This window comes from Nerophis ophidion, linkage group LG15, assembly GCF_033978795.1.
Source record: "Nerophis ophidion isolate RoL-2023_Sa linkage group LG15, RoL_Noph_v1.0, whole genome shotgun sequence".
Lineage (NCBI taxonomy): Eukaryota > Metazoa > Chordata > Actinopteri > Syngnathiformes > Syngnathidae > Nerophis > Nerophis ophidion.
This window is the reverse complement of record NC_084625.1, coordinates 12,478,323-12,502,364: the sequence shown is the minus strand read 5'-3', so window position 1 is coordinate 12,502,364 and position 24,042 is coordinate 12,478,323. Positions and strand designations below refer to the sequence as shown.

Sequence of the window (24,042 nt, the reverse complement as noted above, 5' to 3'; positions counted from 1 at the left end):
ACCTGTGATGAAATGACAATAAGACAACGGTAAAAGCGGTCCTACTTTTCATATGAATTATTTATTTATTTTTTAAATTTTCACATTTTTCCCTATGCTTTCAGCATGCAAAATTTGCGAGAAAACGCTTACATTTTTAAAAACGGTTGTGACTATAACAATCTACAAGGTTAATACAGTTCGCTTCTCTTCCCACCATTTATCTGCTTTCTTTTGTAATTGAAGTTGTCATTTCATCCATCTATCCATCCATTTTCTACCGCTTGTCCCTTTCGGGGTCGCGGGGGGCGTTTGAGACTATTTGTCCCCGTTATCCATAGGTTAATCTCTAACTAGGGGTGTAACGGTACACAAAAATTTCGGTTCGGTACGTACCTCGGTTTAGAGGTCACGGTTCGGTTCATTTTCAGTACAGTAAGAAAACAACAGAATATACATTTTTTTGTTTTTATTTACCAAATTTGCAAAATCTTCCACCAAAAATATTTTTCTTAGTGGAATATTTGATGTGAAGTAATCGGAACCTTGGAAAGGTCAATAATAATTCATAATAACATTGATTTTGATTCAATATTATGTTTTGAGCAATGACAGTTTGAAAGAACTGAGGGACTCTCGCTACTTTATTGGCTCCACTTCGGACTGGACTCTAACCGCTATGTTAGATCCACTATGGATTGGACTTTCACAATATCATGTTAGACATCTCCACCGAGAGACGGGTCTGGTGCGCCTTAAATGTCAACAGACCTGGGATGAAATGACAACAAGACAGCGGTAAAAGCGGTCCTACTTTTCATATGAATTATTTATTTATTTTTAAAATTTTCACATTTTTCCCTATGCTTTCAGCATGCAAAATTTGCGAGAAAACGCATACATTTTTAAAAACGGTTGCGACTATAACAATCTCCAATGTTAATACAGTTCGCTTCTCTCTCTTCCCACCATTTATCTGCTTTCTTTTGTAATTGAAGTTGTCATTTCATCCATCTATCCATCCATTTTCTACCGCGTGTCCCTTTCGGGGTCGCGGGGGGCGTTTGAGCCTATTTGTCCCCGTTATCCATAGGTTAATCTCTAACTAAGGGTGTAACGGCACACAAAAATTTTGGTTCCGTACGTACCTCGGTTTCTTGGTGACGGTTCGGTTCATTTTCGGTACAGTAAGAAAACAACAAAATGTAAATTTTTGGGTTATTTATTTACCAAATTTGCAAAATCTTCCACCAAAAAATATTTTTCTTAGTGGAATATTTGATGTGAAGTAATGGGAACCTTGGATATGTCAATAATAATTCATAATAACATTGATTTTGATTCAATATTATGTTTTGAGCAATGACAGTTTGAAAGAACTGAGGGACTCTCGCTACTATATTGGCTCCACTTTGGACTGGACTCTCACCGCTATGTTAGATCCACTATGGATTGGACTTTCACAATATCATGTTAGACCCGCTCGACATCAATTTCTTTCGGTCCCCTGGGGGGGGGGGGATTTTACATGCTTTCAGCATGTAAAATTTGCGAGAAAACGCAGACCTTTTTAAAAACGGTTGTGACTATAACAATCTACAAGGTTAATACAGTTCGCTTCTCTCTCTTCCCTCCATTTCTCTGCTTTCTTTTGTAATTGAAGTTGCCATTTCATCCATCCATCCATACATCAATTTTCTACCGCTTGTCCCTTTCAGGGTCGCGGGGTGCGTTTGAGCCTATTTGTCCCCGTTATCCATAGGTTAATCTCTAACTAAGGGTGTAACGGCACACAAAAATGTTGGTTCCGTACGTACCTCGGTTTCTTGGTGACGGTTCGGTTCATTTTCGGTACAGTAAGAAAACAACAAAATATAAATTTTTGGGGTTATTTATTTAGCAAATTTGCAAAATCTTCCACCCAAAAATATTTTTCTTAGTGGAATATTTGATGTGAAGTAATCTGAACCTTGGATAGGTCAATAATATTTCATAATAACATTGATTTTGATTCAATATTATGTTTTGAACAATGAACTGAGGGACTCTCGCTACTTTATTGGCTCCACTTTGGACTGGACTCTCACCGCTATGTTAGATCTACTATGGATTGGACTTTCAAAATATCATGTTAGACCCGCTCGACATCAATTGCTTTCGGTCCCCGGGGGGGGGGGGGTGGTTGCCCACATATGCAGTCCTCTCCAAGGTTTCTCATAGTCACCATTGTCATTGTCACCGACGTCCCATTGGGTGTGAGTTTTTCCTTGCCCTTTTGTGGGCTCTACCGAGGATGTCGTTGTGGTTTGTGCAGCCCTTTGAGACACTTGTGATTTAGTGCTATATAAATAAACATTGATTGATTGATTGAAAGAAAAAAAACAGCTTTGTTCTATTAGTCAACATTGAAACTTTTTCCAAATTACATTTAGCCTTTAAGCTTTTTTATTTCACTTTTGTTATGTTTTTGTGTAATTTAATAGTATTTTTAGAATGTGCCGTGGGCCTTTAAAATATTAGCTGTGGGCACCCCTGCTATAGATGATAAAAAATAAAATCTGATTAATCTATGGATAAAAAGCAGAGCCTGGCGTTTATCATAACTCTCTCGCTCTCTGTCTCTGCGTGCACAATTTGTTCTGTTTTTAACCCCTTCTTAACCCTGAACGTACATTGAAAATACACGCAACCCTAACTTAAAATGCCGGACATTGGAGGCATTTAAGAAACTCCACCCGGACAGCCCTGCAAACGAGGACATATCCGCTGAAAAGAGGAGGTATGGCCAGTCTATCGTAGCCCATGCCGTGTGTTGTGCCTCGGTGTGCATTGTTTACACATTGTGCGGTACGCTACTTAATATGTCTGTGTGGAAACTTGTTCGGTACACCTCCGAACCGGACCGAAACTCCCGTACCGAAACGGTTCAATAAGAATACACGTACCGTTACACCCCTATCTGTAACCCATAAAGTAGGCAGCTCAGCATGTGTTTCTTCCAGCAGGCACGTTAATACACTGACACACAACATCCGGATTCCCATCATGCATTGCTTCAAACTACGGCAAGTAGTAATGTCCAAAAAAGATAGTGACACAGAATAGAACGAAGATGGACAATTCAAACCTAAACTCATTACATACAGTCCTGGTCAAAAGTTTGCATACACTGGTAAATAACTTAATGTCATGGCTGTCTTCAGTTACTAATGATTTCTACAACTCTTATTTTGTTGTGACAGAGTGATTGGAGCACATAATTGTTGGTCACAAAAAAAACATTCTTGAACGGGACGGCGTTGAGAGAGTGGCTGTGCCAGCAACCTGAGGGTTCCTGGTTCAATCCCCAGCTTCTACCAACCTAGTCACGTCCGTTGTGTCCTTGAGCAAGACACTTCACCCTTGCTCCTGATGGGTGCTGGTTAGCACCTTACATGGCAGCTCCCTCCATCATTGTGTGAATGTGTGTGTGAATGGGTGAATGTGGAAATAGTGTCAAAGCGCTTTGAGTGCCTTAAAGGTAGAAAAGTGCTCTACAAGTATAATCTATTTACCATGAAGTTTGGTTCTTTTATGAATTTATTACGGGTCTACTGAACATGTGAGCAAATCTGCTGGGTCAAAAGTATACATACAGCAATGTTAATATTTTCTTACATGTCCCTTGGCAAGTTTCACTGCAATAAGGCGCTTTTGGTAGCCATCCACAAGCTTCTGGCAAGTTCTGCTTGCATTTTTGACCACTCCTTTTGAAAAAATTGGTGCACTTCAACTAATTGTGTTGGTTTTCTGACATAGACTTGTTTCTTCAGCACTGTCCACACGTTTAAGTCAGGACTTTGGGAAGGCCGTTCTAAAACCCTGATATAGCCATTCCTTCACCACTTTTGAAGTGTGTTTGGGGTCATTGTCCTGTTGGAAGACCCAACCTCCGGGCTGATGATTTTAGGTTGTCCTGAAGTATTCTGAGGTATTCCTCCTTTTTTATAGTCCCACTCACTCTCTGTAAAGCACCAATTCCATTGGCAACAAAACAGGCCAAGAGAAAAAAAGTCTGCGGGCTATAGAGCGTTTTCCGTTCGGGCTCCAGTACTCTGGAATGCCCTCCCGGTAACAGTTCGAGATGCTACCTCAGTAGAAGCATTTAAGTCTCACCTTAAAACTCATCTGTATACTCTAGCCTTTAAATAGACCTCCTTTTTAGACCAGTTGATCTGCCGCTTCTTTTCTTTCTCCTATGTCCCCCCCTCCCTTGTGGAGGGGGCCTGGTCCGATAACCATGGATGAAGTACTGGCTGTCCAGAGTCGAGACCCATGATGGACCGCTCGTCGGGACCCAGGATGGACCGCTCGCCTGTATTGATTGGGGGCATCTCTGCGCTGCTGACCCGCCTCCGCTTGAGATGGTCTCCTGTGGACGGGACTCTCGCTGCTGTCTTGGATCCGCTTGAACTGAACTCTCGCGGCTGTGTTGGAGCCACTATGGATTGAACTTTCACAGTATCATGTTAGACCCGCTCGACATCCATTGCTTTCGGTCCCCTAGAGGGGGGGGGGGTTGCCCACATCTGAGGTCCTCTCCAAGGTTTCTCATAGTCAGCATTGTCACTGGCGTCCCACTGGATGTGAATTCTCCCTGCCCACTGGGTGTGAGTTTTCCTTGCCCTTTTGTGGCTTCTTCCGAGGATGTTGTAGTCGTAATGATTTGTGCAGTCCTTTGAGACATTTGTGATTTGGGGCTATATAAATAAACATTGATTGATAAACATTGAATAATACTACCACCACCATGCTTGACGGTAGTAATGGTGTTCCTGGGATTAAAGGCCTCATCTCTTCTCCTCCAAACGTATTGCTGGGCCAAATTAGCTCCATTTGTGTTTCATCTGACCACAGAACTTTCCTCCAGAAGGTCTCATCTTTGTCCATGTGATGTCAGATGAAACAACAAATGAGCTGTTTAGTTTAAGACTCCCTTAGTTCCGTTTCAGCACTCCTGGGTTTGTGTTTCTTGGCTGTCATGGGTGCTGATTATTTTCACCTGCCTCTGATTAGTGTTCGGGACGCTCACCTGCTATTTACCAAGCTATTTATTCCTGCCTTTCGCCACACTCGGTCTGGCTGTCTTGTTTTCTTTGTGCGACATTATGTTTGTCACTAATGCTTTTGTGTGCTAAGTTTCGCCTTAGCTCCTCGCGCTATCGGCACACTTGCTGAAGTTTTGTTTGTTGGTACGTTGACCGATTTATGGACAATGAATCACTGTCTTTCCTGCACCTTGCCTCCGGAGTTCTTGCGGCATCTTGGAAGAACGATCCACAGAGTAAAATACGACCCAGACGAAACAATATTGTTGATAATGGAGGTAATTATTTTTATTATTCATTATCAATAGTGCTATTTCTATTGGTATCGCTCCATTGGTAGTGTAATAATGTTCGTTGTCATTTCTGTGTTTTTAATATTTACTTTGCTAACTGCTTTTCTGCCATCACTTTTCCTTTCTTTGTACATGTTGTTTTGTTAATTATTGTTTTTGTTGTCTCTGTCTCATCCCCCTCTTGTCCCCACAATTTCCCCCTCTGTCTTTCTTTTTTCTCTTTCTATCCCCTTCCTGTTTGGGTCCGGCCGCACCAAATAATAATATAAATCCATTTTATCAAGTCAGATACAACTAAGTATAGAAGTATCCAACACTTCTCTTTTCTAAAGTACATCTGTACAGCAGATATGATCATCTACATCAGTGGTCTCAGACACGCGGCCCGCTGGCCAATTGCGGCCCGCGAGATGTTATTTTGCGGCCCCCGCCTTAATATGAAAGTTTAATGTTAGTGCGGTCCGCAAGTTTTATATGAATGGCGCTTGACAGCGTTGTGTTATTTGGGTCCAAAATGGCTCTTTCAATGTTCTGGGTTGCCTACCTCTGCATTAGTGGAAAAGCGGCAAATGAGTGAAAGCGACAGAGACGTTGCCATGGAGACGAGGGTTTTCTTACGTGCCTGGCTACAGTCATACCGCGACACCTTTCCGTCAGTAATAACCCTCCCCGACAACCTGGAACAATTCAAACCGTTATTTGTTTTTTATTATTGTTTAATTTGCATTGCCTCACACGATGATCACTACATATATTTCTATATGACGCCGGATAACACTCTGTGAGCCGTCACTTTTTTGCGCTCGCTACTATCCACCGTCCAGCATCTTGTTGTAGGGAGGAAAAGCGGAGAGACACACATCGTTGTGATCCGCTGCCCGGATCATGTTTTGATGTAGATTTTTGAGTCTTTTAGTGTTTTCCAGTTGGTTTTGGGCTTGTTCAGTTCCGGTTTGTGCTCCTCTGTTTGTTACCATAGTAACGTATTATTTTCACCTGCCGCGGGTTCCAGACGCACACCTGTTGTTGTTAATCACTTTCTCGAATTAAGCCTGCCTCCTTTGTTCATTCTGTCTGGTTTCGTAGTTTGTGTTCGCACAACAGTGACGACTTTGATTCCCGTTTCTGGTTACCAGCTCTGTACTTGCTAGCTTCCGCGCTATGCCTTTGTTTTGCTAGCTTCATGCTAATTCTTTTATTTCTCTAGCTCCCATGCTAGCTCTTTTGGATTTTTCTAGCTCCCATGCTAGTTCTGTTCGTTTTGACAAAGTCTGTTTTATTTTTTAAATAAATTGTTTCTTATCTTCACGCTATGTCCGTGCCGGACTGCATCCCTGAGAGAACGACTCTGCATCACAACGCCACGCAGCCGTCACTGTACGAAACCAGCTAAAAGAGCTAGCATGGAAGCTAGAGAAATAACAAAGGAATTAGCATGGAAGCTAGCAAAACAAAGGCATAAAGCGTAAGCTAGCAAGTACAGAACTGGTAACCAGTAACGGGAATCAAAGTCGTCACGGTTGTGCGAACACAAACTACGAAACCAGACAGAATGAACAAAGGAGGCCGGACTAAATCGAGACAGTGATTAACCACAACATGTGTGCGTCTGGAACTCGTGGCAGGTGAAAATAATACGTTACTATGGTAACAAACAGAGGAGCACAAACCGGAACTGAATGAGTCCAAAAAACACTAAAAGACTCAAAAATCTACATCGAAACATGATCCGGGCAACGGATCACAACACACATTGCGGAAATAACATTATTTTGCGTGTGTTGGCTGAATACAAATATATTCCACAACCCCAAACACGTCTTATTCAAAGCCTGCAATGAAGAGAAAGGTTAGTGTTGAGCAAAGACAACTCCAGGAAAAGTGGGGGATGCAATATTTCTTTGTTGAGCACAGGGCCTCCCCGACGTGTCCTATTTGCACGAGGGATACAATTTGAAACGTCATTATACAACTAAACATGCTGAGGAGTATGCAACCTTTTTTTTTTTAATAATTACTTGCGGCCCAGCCTCACCCAGACAAGAGTTCGAGACTCTTGATCTACATCAATTATATGATTTAGGACAGGATGAAAATAAAACTTGACAAATTGCGTCAAAATATGACAAAAATAGGGTCTAAACAAAATTTGCTGAAGATGTTACTCATTGTTCCTCTTGCATAAATGCAGCACTGAGTTGCAGTAGCGCCGAAACTAGCACGCCAGTTAGCATGATCTAGCTAGCTTACTTGTCGTCGCCCACGTTTGCTCGCCGTGCCACAACGTTAATGGCTGTCTATTTTCCCGCTAATTATAGTTGGACGATTACAATCCAAACACTGTTACTTCCGAACCAGTTGCAGTTCTAGTGTATTTATTAGTAGCCAGCGAGAAGGTTTATTTTTAACCTGACGGATGTAAACAGAGGTCACAACTCTTATGATCCGCTACTTGGATCATGGCATATTCTGGTTTTGTTCTGTTCTGTATTACATCTGGTTAGTTTGTCTTCCTTAGTTCCTGGTGGCACTTCCGGTTTGTTCTGTTTCCATAGTTACCCATTTGTGTCACCTGCCTTTTGTTTTTCACACGCACCTGCTTTGTGATTATTCCCTCTATTTAAGCCTGCCCTTTTTGTACCTTCGGTCTCGCAGTATAAACTTGCTTTCAATGCAACATGTGACGTCGCTATCCCCGATCGTGGTAAAGCGACTTTTGTACTTGTTAGCTTCCAAGCTATTCATTTGTTTATTTCCCTAGCTCACATGATAGCGTCTTTCGTTCTTTCTAGCTCACATGCTAGTTCTGTTGGTTTGTCTGCCGTGCCTTTGTGCAAGTATTTCTGTTCTTAGTTTGTTTTTGTAGTTATAAATAAATTATCATTCTTACCTTCACGCTGTGTCCATTCTCCGACTGAATCCACGAGAGAACAACAAACCACACCACGATGCCAGCCAAACGTCACAACATAGGAAGTATATTACCCTAGGGGGCGTGGCTACAGGATAGTGTTGCCAATTGGGAAATGTTTTCTGAAATATATTTTTTATTATAATGATGTTAGTAAAGTATCTACTAATGTGACATGTAAGTGTCAAAAAGACATGTTGGTAGACGAGAATGTATCTAAAGGTAATATATAATGTAGAGTAGGGCTGGGAGATATGGCCTTTTTTTGATATCTCGATTATTTTAGGCCATGTCACGATACACAATATATATTTCCATATTTTGCCTTAGCCTTGAATGAACACTTGATGCATAATGATTCTATGTGTCTACATTAAAACATTCTTCTTCATACTGCATTAATATATGCTCATTTTTTTTCAACCTTCATGCAGAGAGGGAAACCACAACTAAATCAATTTACCAAAATTGTCTTTATTAAAAAGTTTTCAAGCAGTGACACAAACATTCATGTCATTTCCAAAACAGAAAGTGCAAGATTGTCTGAGACATTTTTAAAACAAGCTATTAGTGCACTTTTGTGCATGATGTCACTAAGATGACATATCAAAACACTAAATTAAAGTGCACTTTTTGTACAGAACGATACTAAAATAGTCAAAAACAAATAAAGTGCACTTTTGTGCATGATATCACACAGGATATTTCAATAAGTGTTGAATAAAAATGAGCTGAATAATCGGTTCCTGCGGACGTTATCTCCTTTTTTTTCATACGGAGTTGATCTGGAAATAGTTATTTCTGTATTTTGTGGGGGTGGCACCGAACAGAGATGTTGACATGCGGAGTTTCAAGTACTCCTTATTCTCTAACGGGTGACTTTTCAAATGATGCTACTTTTTGTAGCAACACTTTTGCCGCATAAATGTTGAACATATTCCCGTTTGAAGCCAAACCACCGCCGGACGATGGACCCCGTGCTGTTTTTCTTGGGAATTAATTATTTTTCCTTCATTTGTTGCCAGATCCGCACCTTCTCTCTCTTGTATTACCACTCGCACCTCACCGCTAGCCTCACAGCTAATGTTGCCGTGTCGCTACCTCTCTGCTACGCGGGAGTGTGTGACGTATGTAAGAAAGTGTGCTTGGTTTACTTCTCTGTGAGAAAGAGAGACAAGAAAGAGTGGGGAAACGCCTGTAGTGTAATGCCCGCAGCTAAAAGCAACTGCGTGAGAATGTATACTCGGAATATCACGATATAGTCATTTTCTATATCGCACAGAGACAAATATGCGATATGCATCGAGTATATCGATATATCGCGCAGCCCCAGTGTAGATATTCACCCAATTGGAGGAATTGTAGTCTTCATTTTCAAAATGTTTATTTGGGTTTTGCGTGGCAGCACTTCATGCCGATAAGTTTTCCTCTTTATTTATTTTTTTTTTCTGATCGTGCCACGGACCCCAAATTTTTGCCCGTTTACATGGCGGTGTGATGGAGTTTAAAGGTCTACTGAAATGAGATTTTCTTATTTAAACGGGGATAGCAGGTACATTCTATGTGTCATACTTGAGTATTTTGCGATATTGCCATATTTTTGCTGAAGGGATTTAGTAGAGAACATCGACGATAAAGTTTGCAACTTTTGGTCACAAAAAAAAAAGCCTTGCCTGTACCGGAAGTAACAGATGATGTGCGCGTGACGTCACGGGTTGTAGAGCTCCTCACATCCTCACATTGTTTACAATCATGGCCACCAGCAGCGGGAGCGATTCGGACCGAGAAAGCGACGATTTCCCCATTCATTTGAGTGAGGATGAAAGATTTGTGGATGAGGAAAGTGAGAGTGAAGGACTAGAAAAAAAAAAAGGACAAGAGGGCAGTGGGAGCGATTCAGATAGGGAAGATGTTGTGAGAGGTGCCGTGGCAGCCGTGGGGGTGGCAGGACCACTCGGTTAGGCCCAACCGCAACAAAGGATAGAGCCATACCGCTTTGAACCCGACGCTGATGGTCAGGAGGACGCTGCGGGTATTGATGCTGGAGTAGCACACAACATAAATCGCCTTCAGAATACAGAATGGTAAAATGTGTTTTATTAATACACATAATACACTGTAGTTTGTGCGTGTGGTCCAATCCGACCGTGTTCTCTTGACATCTCTGTTCCATAATAAAGCTTGACTGTCATCTTTCGGGAATGTAAACAATGAAACACCGGCTGTGTTTGTGTTGCTAAAGCCGGCCGCAATACACCGCTTCCCACCTACAGCTTTCTTCTTTGACGTCTCCATTATTCATTGAACTAATTGCAAAAGATTCAGCGACACATTTGTCCATAATACTGTGGAATTATGCGATGAAAACAGACGACTTAAAGCTGGGAACGGTGCTGGAACAAAATGTCCTCTACAACGCGTGACGTCACACGCACGTGTCATCATACCATGACGTTTTAGCATGATACTTCCCCGCTAAATTTAAAATTGCAATTTAGTAAACTAAAAAGGCCGTATTGGCATGTGTTGCAATGTTAATATTTCATCATTGATATATAAACTATCAGACTGCGTGGTCGGTAGTAGTGGGTTGCAGTAGGCCTTTAAGACGAGCTAACGAGCTAAAGGCTGTGAAATATTTAAGTGCACACAAAATATAAGTGCAGCGTTTAGGAGCACAGCCAAACCAACTGCAGCGGGTCAAGGATCATTTAATTGTACAGTCTTCTTTCAAAAGGAAAAATAGGGATTTCTATATAACGCAGAGTCTGGAATAACACAATGGGTTTTTCATGGACCCCAACGACCACATTATATCAAACTTGAGCGTACCTTATCAGTTGGGGGGGCGGAAGTTGTCAGACCTGTCAGCGATCCTGTTCTGTCTCCCTGTAATGTTTGTCTGATCTTGAATGGGATTGTGCTGAAAATTTTAATTTCCCTTCGGGGATTAATAAAGTATTTCTGATTCTGATTCTGAGTACCGAACGACCAAATACATAAATGGTGAGCTTTTTTTGCCAAATGATGACCTCAGAGATGCCATCCCCGCTAGCGGCTTTTCATCAATCCACACAAGCAATTGTTTTTCCACCTGGTCTTGCAGTTACTCTCCGTCCTTGCAAAGATGGTTTACCCCTTTGGCAAAGTCAGCAACCACATAAACGTCCTTAATGGTTGTAACCGTGGACTTGTTTCTTCCGTATTTGCGAGCAAAATCCGCAATGTTTGCACCACTGCCTAATTCCTCACAAATAGGCATTTTTAAGTCCACAGCAAATCCCTCCTTCTTCCTAGGCTGGTTTGTTGGCCTTTTGGACCCGTATTGAATATGCAAAGTGGACAAAAGTTGGTGAATGGCGAGAAAAGAAACACACGGCGAAGCACTGAGATGTGACGACTGAGTAATGGACTTTGTAAACAGGATGTGACGTGGGAGGCCCCGCCTCTTCAAAATTACCATGCCCTTGTGTACAGAACAAGACGTCATGTAAATGGTTCGCACACAGAAGCATATTTTGTGCAATGTAAAGCAAAAAAGTCACACATGTATGTATATGTATATATACATCTGTATATGTATGTGCATATATATGTATATGTACAGTATAGGCCCAAAAGTTTGGACACACCTTTTCATTCAATGCATTTCCTTTATTTTCATGACTATTTACATTATAGATTGTCACTGAAGGCATCAAAACTATGAATGAACACGTAATAAATAAAATAATTGAAATACAAATAACTTAAAACATGTTTTATATTTTAGTTTCCTCAAGAAACTAGTCGATGTGAATGACTATGAGAAACCTTGGAGAGGACCGCGTATGTGGGCAACCCCAAAGTACCACTGATAGTCACACACACACTAGTCATACCAAAGATTATTAAAATGCTCAGCGTCAAGGGTTGGGATTGGGGGTTAAATCAACAATAATGATTCCCGAGCGTGGCCACCGCTGCCCCTCACTGCTCCCCTCACCTCTCAGAGGGTGGAACAAAGGGAAGGGTCCAATGCAGATGGTAATTTCACCACGCCTAGTGTGTGTGTGACTATCAGTGGTCCCCTTTAACTTTTTTTTTAGGTTGGAAGGGCTTTCTTCACTCACGGTTTAAGTGAAGGATGAGGTAAGAACCAAAAAAGACCCAATCAAGTCCTTAATTTATGCGTTATTGCGCGCCGTGTGTATGTTTATTTGTGTTCCGGACCAGCGTACTGAGCCACGCTATTAAGTTTTGCCAATTAAGTTGAATAATCCAAAAAATAAAATGGAGCATCAGTGAATAAAATCACAAGTCCGTGTCCTACTTTTCCACAAACGGCTCTTTTCAACGCGGGGGACATTCTGTCATCCAGTCCGCATGCAGTCATTGTCGCCGGTCGTCACGGCAACGATTGATTCGGTGACACAAGCAGCGCGCGCTCACGGACCAATGGGCACGCGGTCGGACGCGGAGCGGGACCCTGGCAAACGGGGGGGCTGGCGCCCCGAGCACTCCATTTTTTTTCCTCGTGCTCCCAGGTCCTTGTGGACGGTCTGAACCCAGGAGGACGAGTCCACTATTTCCTCCCTTGAATGTGCCATTACTCGAGTGCGTGGGGGCCACCGCCGTCACATAAGCGTCCTTCCAGTCTCCCTCCATCTTCCTCCGCTCCGGCACGGGACAAATGTAGCACGGCAGGCATTTTGTCCACACCGCAGCTTTCTTAACGGACCGTGACAGTACCCCCCCCCCCCCCCCCCCCCCCCCCCTCCCCACACAAAATGAAAACCTCCGGTGTCTTTATTCCCGGCCGTGGTCAGGAGAATAATGGTGGCGGGTGTAGGGTGTGGGGTGGGGGGCACAAAATGGCTTCCAGGCTATGACAAATGTGGTCAAGGGGGCGAGCGCTCCCGGGGGACCCGTGAGCCCTCCGTACAGCGGAGGCATTAGCTTTCCGCGGTGACATTATGAAGAAATCCATTGAAAAGGCCGACTTGCCATCGCCGGGAGACTGGAGGTAGAGCGCTTCATGAGCCCCTTCCCCCCATCCCCCCGTCCCCCGTCCCACAGGGACACGGTGGTATTTCCAAGCACGTCGAGGCCTACAGCTAATCAATAGCTCAAAGTCCCCAATGCTCCTCGCCGGCGTCAATTAAGTAAATTCATAAAGTCGGGCGGCGGAGGAGGAGGATCACGCGGTCGCTTAGTGAATTTGGAAAAGGAAGCTCGGAAGCGGAGGTGCAGTTGCGGCTTGCCGAGCGCAGCGCCGTGGTCAGAGTCCTTTCCTCCACGGACGTTATTAAGCAGCCTGACAGTCCGTCTCACTTTCACCTGCCTCCATCAGCGGCGCCTCCACTGACCCCGCGCTCCGGCTTTCTTCCTTTTTTTTTTCTCTCTCTCTCTTTTTCCCACCGCAGTGCCTGCTGATCCAGGCAGAGGACACATGCAAAGTGAGTGGCTTTCAGCGCAAAGCCAAGCCGTAATGCATATGAAGCAAAGTAGGGGGTGGGGGGGCTCAATTTGCCTCATAAGGGGAAATCAGGGCACGGCCGAGCTGCCTCAAAGAGACAGGTAGCAGTAATGGATGGCCTCCTGTCCCCCATGGACTGCTGACAGGACCTTTTTCCGCCTCTCCTTCACGCTCGCCGAGCCGCCCGCTGTCAAAAACTTCTTCCAGCTTGCTTGCGAAGGATTTACAAAAAAAAAAATAAATAAATAAATAACATCGTTGATGGAACGTGTGGTCAGCGGTCAACACTGTTGCCACGGATACGTGAGCTTCGGTCCTCTGTAAAGTAGCAGAATCAGCGTGTGTCGCCGGGGGCGTCGCTTTTTTCCACCCTTTGTGTTCTTTATCCGTTTGTAGCCATTAAAGTTCTAACTAGGCACGGGTACCAGTTTCTGGTACCTGGGAATCGGTTCCTGTACCAATTGGTACCTGGGAATCGATACCTGCACCAATTTCCGGTACCTGGGAGTCGATGCCTGTACACATTTCCGATACCTCGGAGTCGATGCCTGTACACATTTCCGATACCTCGGAGTCAATGCCTGTCCAAATTTTCGATACCTCGGAGTCAATGCCTGTACCAATTTCCAGTACCTGGGAGTCCATGCCTGTACCAATTTCCGTTACCTGGGAATCGATGCCTGTACCAATTTCTGGTACCTGGGTATCGATACCTGAGAGTGGATGCCTGTACAAAGTTCTGATACCTGAGAGTCGATGCATGTACAAATTTCCGATACCTCTGAGTCAATGCCTGTACCAATTTCCGATATCTCTGAGTCAATGCCTGTACCAATTTCCGATATCTCTGAGTCAATGCCTGTACTAATTTGCGGTACCTGGGAATCGATGCCTGTACCAATTTCTGGTACCTGGGTATCGATACCTGTACCTGGGAGTCGATGCCTGTACCAATTTCCGGTACGTGGGAGTCGATGCCTGTACCAATTTCCGGTACCTGGGAGTCGATGCCTGCACCAATTTCCGGTACCTGGGAGTCGATGCCTGCACCAATTTCCGGTACCTGGGAGTCGATGCCTGTACCAATTGCCGGTACCGGGGAGTCGATGCCTGTACCAATTGCCGGTACCTGGGAGTCGATGCCTGTACCAATTGCCGGTACCTGGGAGTCGATGCCTGTACCAATTGCCGGTACCTGGGAGTCGATGCCTGTACCAATTGCCGGCACCTGGGAGTCGATGCCTGTACCAATTGCCGGCACCTGGGAGTTGATGCCTGTACCAATTTCCGGTACCTGGGTATCGATACCTGTACCTGGGAGTCGATGCCTGTACCAATTTCCGGTACTTGGGAGTCGATGCCTGTACCAATTTCCAGTACCTGGGAGTCGATGCCTTCACAAATTTCCGATACCTGAGAGTCGATGCCTGTACAAATTTCCGATACCTGAGAGTCGATGCCTGTACCAATTTCCGATACCTGAGAGTCGATGCCTTCACAAATTTCCGATACCTGAGAGTCGATGCCTGTACCAATTTCCGGTACCTGGGTATCGATACCTGTACCAATTTCCGGTACACTCACCCTTGGGGACATCATTTTTTATCACGCTCCCCATACGGGACATTATTGTTCATTATATCCCCCTTGGGGCATACTTTATCTACTACCCCACCCCTTCCACCCCCCAAGGGACATCATTTCTGTATGCACACAACCTCAGGGACATCATTGGGGACTTAATTTGTCATCACACCCCCCATCAGGTATATAATTTTATTTATCAAGCCCCCTCGGGTAGATAATTTTTGATAACGCCCTCCCCATAGGAGACATCATTTTTCATTACGACCCCCCTCAGGGGCAAAAATGTTATCACGCCCTCCAATGGGGAAACCATTTTTTCATCACGCTCTCCATAGGGTACATACTTTTCAATCATGCTCCTTCTCAAGGACATCAATTTTTATGACCCCTCCCCCCTCCAAGGGACATCATTTTCTACACTCATTTTTTTATCACGCTCCCCACTGTGGAATTCATTTTTCATCACACCCCCCATCGGGTACGTAATTTTTTTCTTATCAAGCCCCCTCGGGGATAACATTTCTGATCACGCCCTCCCCTAAGGGACATCGTTTTTTATCACGCTCCCCATTGGGGACATAATTTTCCATAATGTCCCTCTTAGGGGGCATCATTTTTCTGTCACAACCCCCCGTTGGGGACATAATTTTTCTTAGCAAGCCCCCTCAGGGAGATAATTTTTTATGACGCCCTTCCCCTTGGGACATAATTTTTTATCACCCCTCCATCGGGTACATCTTTTTTTCTTATCAAGGCCCCCTCGGGGATAACATTTTTGATGACGCCGTCCCCTAGGGGACATCATTTTTCATCACACGCCCCACTGGGGATAAAATTTCTGATGACGCCCTTCCCTAGAGGACATCATTTTTTTTTATCACACTCCCCATTGGGGATGTCATTTTTCATAATGTCCCTCTTAGGGGGCATCATTTTTCTATCACAACCCCCAAGGGACACACTTTTTTATCACGCCCCCCCTCCCCCATCGGGGACATAATTTTTCTTATCAAGCTCCCCTAGGTAAGATCGTTTTTTATGACGCCCTCCACTAGGGGACATAATTTTTTTTATCACGCTCCCCATTTGGGATGTCATTTTTCATAATGTCCCTCTTAGGGGGAATCATTTTTCTATCACAACCCTCAAGGGACACACTTTTTTTTATCACGCCCCCCATCGAGGACATAATTTTTCTTATCATGCTCAACTAGAGGAGATAGTTTTTTATGACGCCCTCCACTAGGGGACATCCTTTTTTTATCACGCCCCCCACTGGGGATGTCATTTTTCATAAAGTCCCTCTTAGGGGGCATCATTTTTCTATCACAACCCCCAAGGGACACACTTTTTTATCACGCCCCCCCATCGGGGACATATTTTTTCTTATCAAGCTCCCCTAGGGAAGATAGTTTTCTATGACGCCCTCCACTAGGGGAAATATTTTTTTTATCACGCTCCCCATTGGGGATGCCATTTTTCATAATGTCCTTCTTAGGGGGCATCATTTTTCCATCACAACCCCCAAGGGACACACTTTTTTTATCACGACCCCCCATCGGGGACATCATTTTTGTATCACCACCCCCAAGGGACACACTTTTTTATCACGCCCCCCCATCGGGGACATAATTTTTCTTATCAAGTTACCCTAGGGGAGATAGTTTTTTATGACGCCCTCCACTAGGGGAAATATTTTTTTATCATGCTCCCCATTGGGGATGTCATTTCTCATAATGTCCCTCTTAGGGGGCATTATTTTTCTATCACAACCCCTAAGGGACACACTTTTTCATCACGCCCCCCCATCGGGGACATAATTTTTCTTATCAAGCTCCCCTAGGTAAGATAGTTTTTTATGACGCCCTCCACTAGGGGACATAATATTTTTATCACACTCCCAATTTGGGATGTCATTTTTCATAATGTCCCTCTTAGGGGGCATCATTTTTCTATCACAACCCCCAAGGGACACACTTTTTTATCACGCTCCCCCATCGAGGACATATTTTTTCTTGTCAAGCTCCCCTAGGGGAGATAGTTTTTTATGACGCCCTCCTCTAGGGGACATATTTTTTTTATCACGCTCCCCATTTGGGATGTCATTTTTCATAATGTCCCTCTTAGGGGGAATCATTTTTGTATCACAACCCCCAAGGGACACACTTTTTTATCACGCCCCCTCATCGGGGACATCATTTTTGTATCACAACCCCCAAGGGACACACTTTTTTTATCACGCCCCCCATCGGGGACATATTTTTTCTTATCAAGCTCCCCTAGGGAAGATAGTTTTCTATGACGCCCTCCACTAGGGGAAATAATTTATCACGCTCCCCATTGGGGATGTCATTTTTCATAATGTCCCTGTTAGGGGGCATCATTTTTCTATCACAACCCCCAAGGGACACACTTTTTTTATCACGCCCCCCCCCCCATCGGGGACATAATTTTTCTTATCAAGCTCCCCTAGGGGAGATAGTTTTTTATGACGCCCTCCACTAGGGGACATCATTTTTTATCACGCTCCCCATTGGGGAGGTAATTTTTCATAATGGTAAGGGGGCATAATTTTTCTATCACAACCCCCAAGGGACAACATTTTTCATCACGCCCCCCCGTTGGGGACGTAATTTTTCTTAGCAAGCCTCCCTCGGGGAGAATTTTTCCTGACGCCCTCTCTTAGGGGACATCAGTTTTTATCACGCCCCCTTGGGTTAAAGTACTATTGAGACCTTGATATGTATTTATCTGAACAAACCACTTAATGTAGTGTATTATAACACATAGTGTATTATAGCACATTTTGTATTATAGTACATAGTGTATTACAGCACATAGTGTATTATAGCACATAGTGTATTTCATTGCTCCTTTACTTTAGTCTGTCCGATTCCAACCCTCCGTGCAAGTCATGCTACTTCCTCATTTCCCAACATGCCCAGCGAGGGGCGCCCGCTGATGCCCCGCTTACCAAACGGGGCGTCCTCTTTTTGCCCTAGATGGCTCCTCCTCCTCCTCCTGTGTGTTTGGCAAACAGTCATTTAGCGGACAATCTCTACACTGATCTTCAGGTCCTAAAGTGAGCGTGACATTGCTGTGGTCATTCTGCCGCCTGATGACAGCGTGGGCGCCAGCAGATGCTTTCAAAAGATAGTACATGCACACATTGTTGATCTGATACAGGCCTGTCAATCACAGGACCACGTCATCACTTACGGTTTTATATGCACCACCTGGTACCAGCAATACACCGGTAATCAGCCATGACAATTATCCCATATCGACCCGTCGATCGCCATCGACAAGTCGATCTTTGAGATCACAGAACCCAACGTCATCATCATCATCATTTATTGGCTGCAACAAGCCAAATAATCAAGTCTGTGAACATTGCTCCAAAGTATGGATTTTTTCATTGATGTTGATTTATGTACAAAAGTAAACATTGACATGTGCAAGGGCAGTAATATGTGATAAAACAAGGCCGGATAAACCTGTCAGGTGAACCGCTGATTTTACTACTTTAGGCGCTGACGTACAGTAAGACCACCATGTGACTCGGATCAACAAGTATACTAAAGTACTAAGAGAATAGTGGCCATTAACAGTTAGTTTCTGCAGCTGTGGTGCCCAAAGTGCAGCATGGGGGCCATTTGTGCCCCGTGACTTGTTTGTCATTGGCCCTAGGCACATTCCCAAAAAACACCTGCAAAAATTGGTAAAATGGCAAGAAACACTTTGAGAAAAAACATTTTTTTGGACATCAGCCAATAATAATAGCTTTGTTGTATATATATATATATATGTGTGTGTGTGTGTGTCAATATGTGTATATGTATGTATGTATGTGTATATATGTATTTATACAGTTTAAGTATGCATAGTATATATATGCATATGTTTATGTGTATATATGTATGTATGTATATATGTATATAAATATATACTGTACACACATATGTATGTGTGTATGTATGTATGTGTATATATATGTATATATATATGTAACTATGTATGTATGTGTATATATACATATATACACACACACATATATACACAAATATATACACACACACGTATATATATATATATATATATATATATATGTATATATATATATATGTATGTATATATATATGTATATATGTATATATATATATATAAATATGTATATATATATATGTATATATATATATATGTATATGTATATATATATATGTATATGTATATATATAAACAGAACTAAATTAGCAGATACAATATGTACAGATATGATACCAGTGTTTCGTACTGAATAAATACATAATTAGTGAGGTAGATATTATAATATACTGTTTATCAAATATTGAATTAATAGAATAGGTTATTAAGTGTATGTGGAAATTAGACTCCTAGCTTGTTTACTTCCATGACAACCTCCTTAAAGTCAGAAGTCAGACATATCAAGCAGCTAAAATGTGCCAAATATGGATCACTTTGTCGATAGTCTTTTACATGTTCCCATAATGCTTTGTAATGGCTTTAAATGGGTGTAATTCTGATTTTTATTTTGTATTTTTTTTTATAAAATCCACAAATTGAGTTATATTGTGTTATGCATGACCATGTATGTTGGCATTTTGTGTTGGTTATTATTGTTATTTTTTTTGTTCCACCATGACTAGGGAAGGTTGTTTGCATTGGGTCATCTGTGCTTAATTTATTTCAGAGCATTAAAAAAGTGCTCATCCTGTCCACAAAAGGGTGACAAAGTAGCAGCGGAATCCCCCTGACTTTTATAATTGAATTGCTATCTCTGCGGCCTGATTTTCTTATCACACAACCGTGGCTTACATGAACTTGTCAAAACTAAAATTTTTTGGGCTGGGGATTCCAGTTTTTGTTCTTCTTTCCTGGCGTTTTCGCCACTGCAGCGGTGGAGTTGCACGACAAGCCTGCGTCCGCAACACGGTTTTCCTGTCAATAACTGCTTACTTTTTGCTTTAGCATGCTTACATCAACACTTCTTTAACTCTACTAAGCAGTTATATTGTGTTTAAAGCTAGTTTAGCAGTTAGCTTAGCTATTAGCATGCCTGCTCTCGGTGCCTAACATGCTTAGCCTTGTCCTCCAGTGACAATACTGCTTGATAATTGCTTAAAATGAAAATAAATACATACAAAAATTCCGTAAAGGAGATGTTTGTTTTCATGTATAGAGACACATAATTAGCTTCGAGCCACTTGTCAGCTGGGGTAGGGTCATCCATAAATTGGCTATTGTATACTTTTCACGAAAATCGTCCGATACTGATAGGTGGTCGATCAATCTCGCATTCTTGATCAAAGTGCTGGCACTCACAACTTTCTATGGCCCCATGGCTGATTATTTTGCATTGGTACTTCATAAAACAAGTCAACATGTGGATTCTCTGTGAGAAGATACACTTTGTTCTGTGCAATGTTTGGCCGTCTGCTGAGACAAAGAGTCAATTTAAGACTTTTTTGTTTTTGTGCAATACTTTCCTCACCTGCACGCGACTGTCCTGACTCTCGGCCGCTTTCGCTCCCTCCAGGTGTTGCCGAGACCCTTCCTGCTTGTCTCCAGCATGAAGACCGAGTGGTCACTCTGACCCGCAGACTGCCAGAGACAGGAGGACCGCGGCTGCACCGAGACCCTCGAGGTCGCGTTGCCATGGAGAGAGTGTGCGTGCTCGTGGCGCTGTGGGCCGCCGTCGCCGCCCAGCTGGGCTCGCCGGCCCTGGGGCTGAGACCCCCAAGAAGGACTGCAGTGGGACACAAGGGGTCCTCGGGCCTGACGGGGCAGGACGCCAACGGGGTGCCGCTCAGGCGCTCCAAGCGAGGGTGGATGTGGAACCAGTTCTTCTTGTTGGAGGAGTACACAGGAACTGACCTGCAGTATGTCGGCAAGGTAATACATTCATCTGTTCATGCACTCATCAACTGCATTCCATTCATTCATTTACCTATCCATCAACCTTTCACCCGTCTGTCATCCATCCATTTGTCCGATTATACATATGTCCATCCTCCTTTCATTCATCCCTCCATCCAACAGTACCTATTTGCATTCATTTGTCAATCACCTCTTCACCATCCTGCCATTAATGTGTTCATTCATTAATGCATGTATCCATTCATCATCCTTTCATCCATTTTGTCATCGATTCATCACACGCTCCTGCCTAGACTTGCATACATTCATGCTCTTCCATTCACTGGTGTTGCTATTCATCCATCCATCCAAGAACGATAATGAAAACATTATCGTTCTTTATTCATCCATTCATGTATTTATCAACATCACACATCTACCTGCCTTTCATCCTTTCACACATCGTCCATCCATTCTTATTCCTTTCATCAATCTTCATGTCCAACACCCAATTGTTCACCATGTCACACATCCAATAATTGCCTATTCATGCACTCACCACCTGCTTATCAGTTAATCTGACCTTCATCAGCACATCATTTCAGACATTGACATTTCCATCACCATTTCATATATCATTCATCCAATCATTCATTTGTCTTAATTATACATCCCCCATTCATTCATCCCTCCATCCAACAGTACTTTTTTCATCCATTTTTCAATCACTTCTTTGTAATCCTGTCATTAAGGTGTTCATCCATTCATCATCCTCTAATCCATTTTGTCATCCATTCATCATACGCTCCCACCTATACTTGCATACATTCATGTTCTTCCGTTCACTGGTGTTGCTATCCATCCATCCATCCAAGAACGATAATGAAAACATTATCGTTCTTTATTCATCCATTCATGTATTTATCAACATCACATATCTGCCTGCCTTTCATCCTTTCACACATCGTCCGTCGATTCTTATTCCTTTTTATTGATCTTCATGTCCAACACCCATTTGTTCACCATGTCACACATCCATCAGTTGCCTATTCATGCACTCACCACCTGCTTATAAATTAATCTGACCTTCAACAGCACATCGTTTCATACACTGACATTTCCAACACCATTTCATATATCATTCATCCAATCATTCATTTTTCTAATTATACATCCTCCATTCATTCATCCCTCCATCCAACAGTAATTTTTTCCTCCATTTTTCAATCACTTCTTTGTAATCCTGTCATTAAGGTGTTCATCCATTCATGTGTGTATCCATTCATCATATTTTAATCAATTTTGTCATCCATTCATCACACGCTCCCACCTATACTTGCATACATTCATGCTCTTCCATTCACTGGTGTTGCTATTCATCCATCCATCCAAGAACGATAATGAAAACATTATCGTTCTTTATTCATCCATTCATGTATTTATCAACATCACACATCTTCCTGCCTTTCACTCTCCCTCACATCTTCCATCCATCCTTATTCCTTTCATCGATCTTCATGTCCAACACCCAATTGTTCACCATGTCACACATCCATCAATTGCCTATTCATGCACTCACCACCTGCTTATCAGTTAATCGGACCTTCATCAGCACATCATTTCATACATTGACATTTCCATCACCATTTCATATATCATTCATTTGTCTTAATTATACATCCTCCATTCATTCATCCCTCCATCCAACAGTACTTTTTTCATCCATTTTTCAATCACTTCTTTGTAATCCTGTCATTAAGGTGTTCATCCATTCATGCATGTATCCATTCATCATCTTTTAATCCATTTTGTCATCCATTCATCACACGCTCCCACCTTTACTTGCATACATTCATGTTCTTCCATTCACTGGTGTTGCTATTCATCCATCCATCCATGCAAGAATGATAATGAAAACATAATCCCTCTTTCCCCATCCATCCATGTCTTTTTCAACATCACACATCTACCTGCCTTTCATCCTTCCACACATCTTCCATCCATCCATCCTTATTCCTTTCATCAATCTTCATGTCCAAAACCCATTTGTTCACCATGTCACACACCCATCAATTGCCTATTCATGCACTCACCACCTGCTTATCAGTTAATCTGACCTTCATCAACACATAATTTCATACATTGACATTTCCATCACCCTGTCATCTGATTCATTCATTTGTCTAATTATACATCCCCCTTTCATTCATCCCTCCATGCAACAGTACTTTTTTCATCCATTTGTCAATCACTTCTTCGTCATCCTGTCATTACTGTGTTGATCCATGTATGCATGCATCCATTCATCATCTGTTAATCCATTTGTCATCCATCAATCACACACCCACTTATCCTTGCATACATTCATGTTCATCCGTTCACTGGGGTTTCCATTCATCTATAGTATTTTCATTATCTTTCTGTAATCATCCATTCATGCCTGTCCACATTCTTAGCCATCCATTGACATCATCATCCCACTATCCGGCCATCTTCCTGCCTATCATCCTTTCATCATTCTTAATGTCCAACACCTATTCATTCACCACGTCACAGATTCATCCATCAATTGTCAAATCATGCACTCATCACCTGTTCATCAGTCTATCTGACCTTCATCAACACATCCTTTCATACATGGATTTACATATCCAGCACCCTTTCATCTTTTTGTCATTCATTCATTTGAGCCATTATTCATCTATTCAGCTAATGTTATTCATCCCTCCATCCAACAGCACCTGTTTTTATCCCTCTGTCAATCCCAACATCCTGTTGTTCATCCTTTAATCACTTTGTCATCCATCCATCGATCATACGCACACGTATCCTCACATTATTTCATGTTCA

At 42.8% G+C, this 24,042-nt stretch overlaps 1 protein-coding gene across 2 annotated transcripts in view; it reads left to right on the top strand.

Annotated features, from left to right (window-relative positions):
* Positions 1 to 24,042, top strand: part of LOC133569293 (cadherin-6-like) — a 134,957-nt gene that overhangs the window by 53,892 nt on the left and 57,023 nt on the right. For both annotated transcript variants that reach the window (XM_061921523.1, XM_061921524.1), the window contains exon 2: positions 20,873 to 21,228. In XM_061921523.1, coding sequence (XP_061777507.1) covers positions 20,992 to 21,228 — 237 coding nt within the window. In that variant the 5' untranslated portion in view covers positions 20,873 to 20,991. The remainder of the gene's footprint in view (positions 1 to 20,872; positions 21,229 to 24,042) is intronic.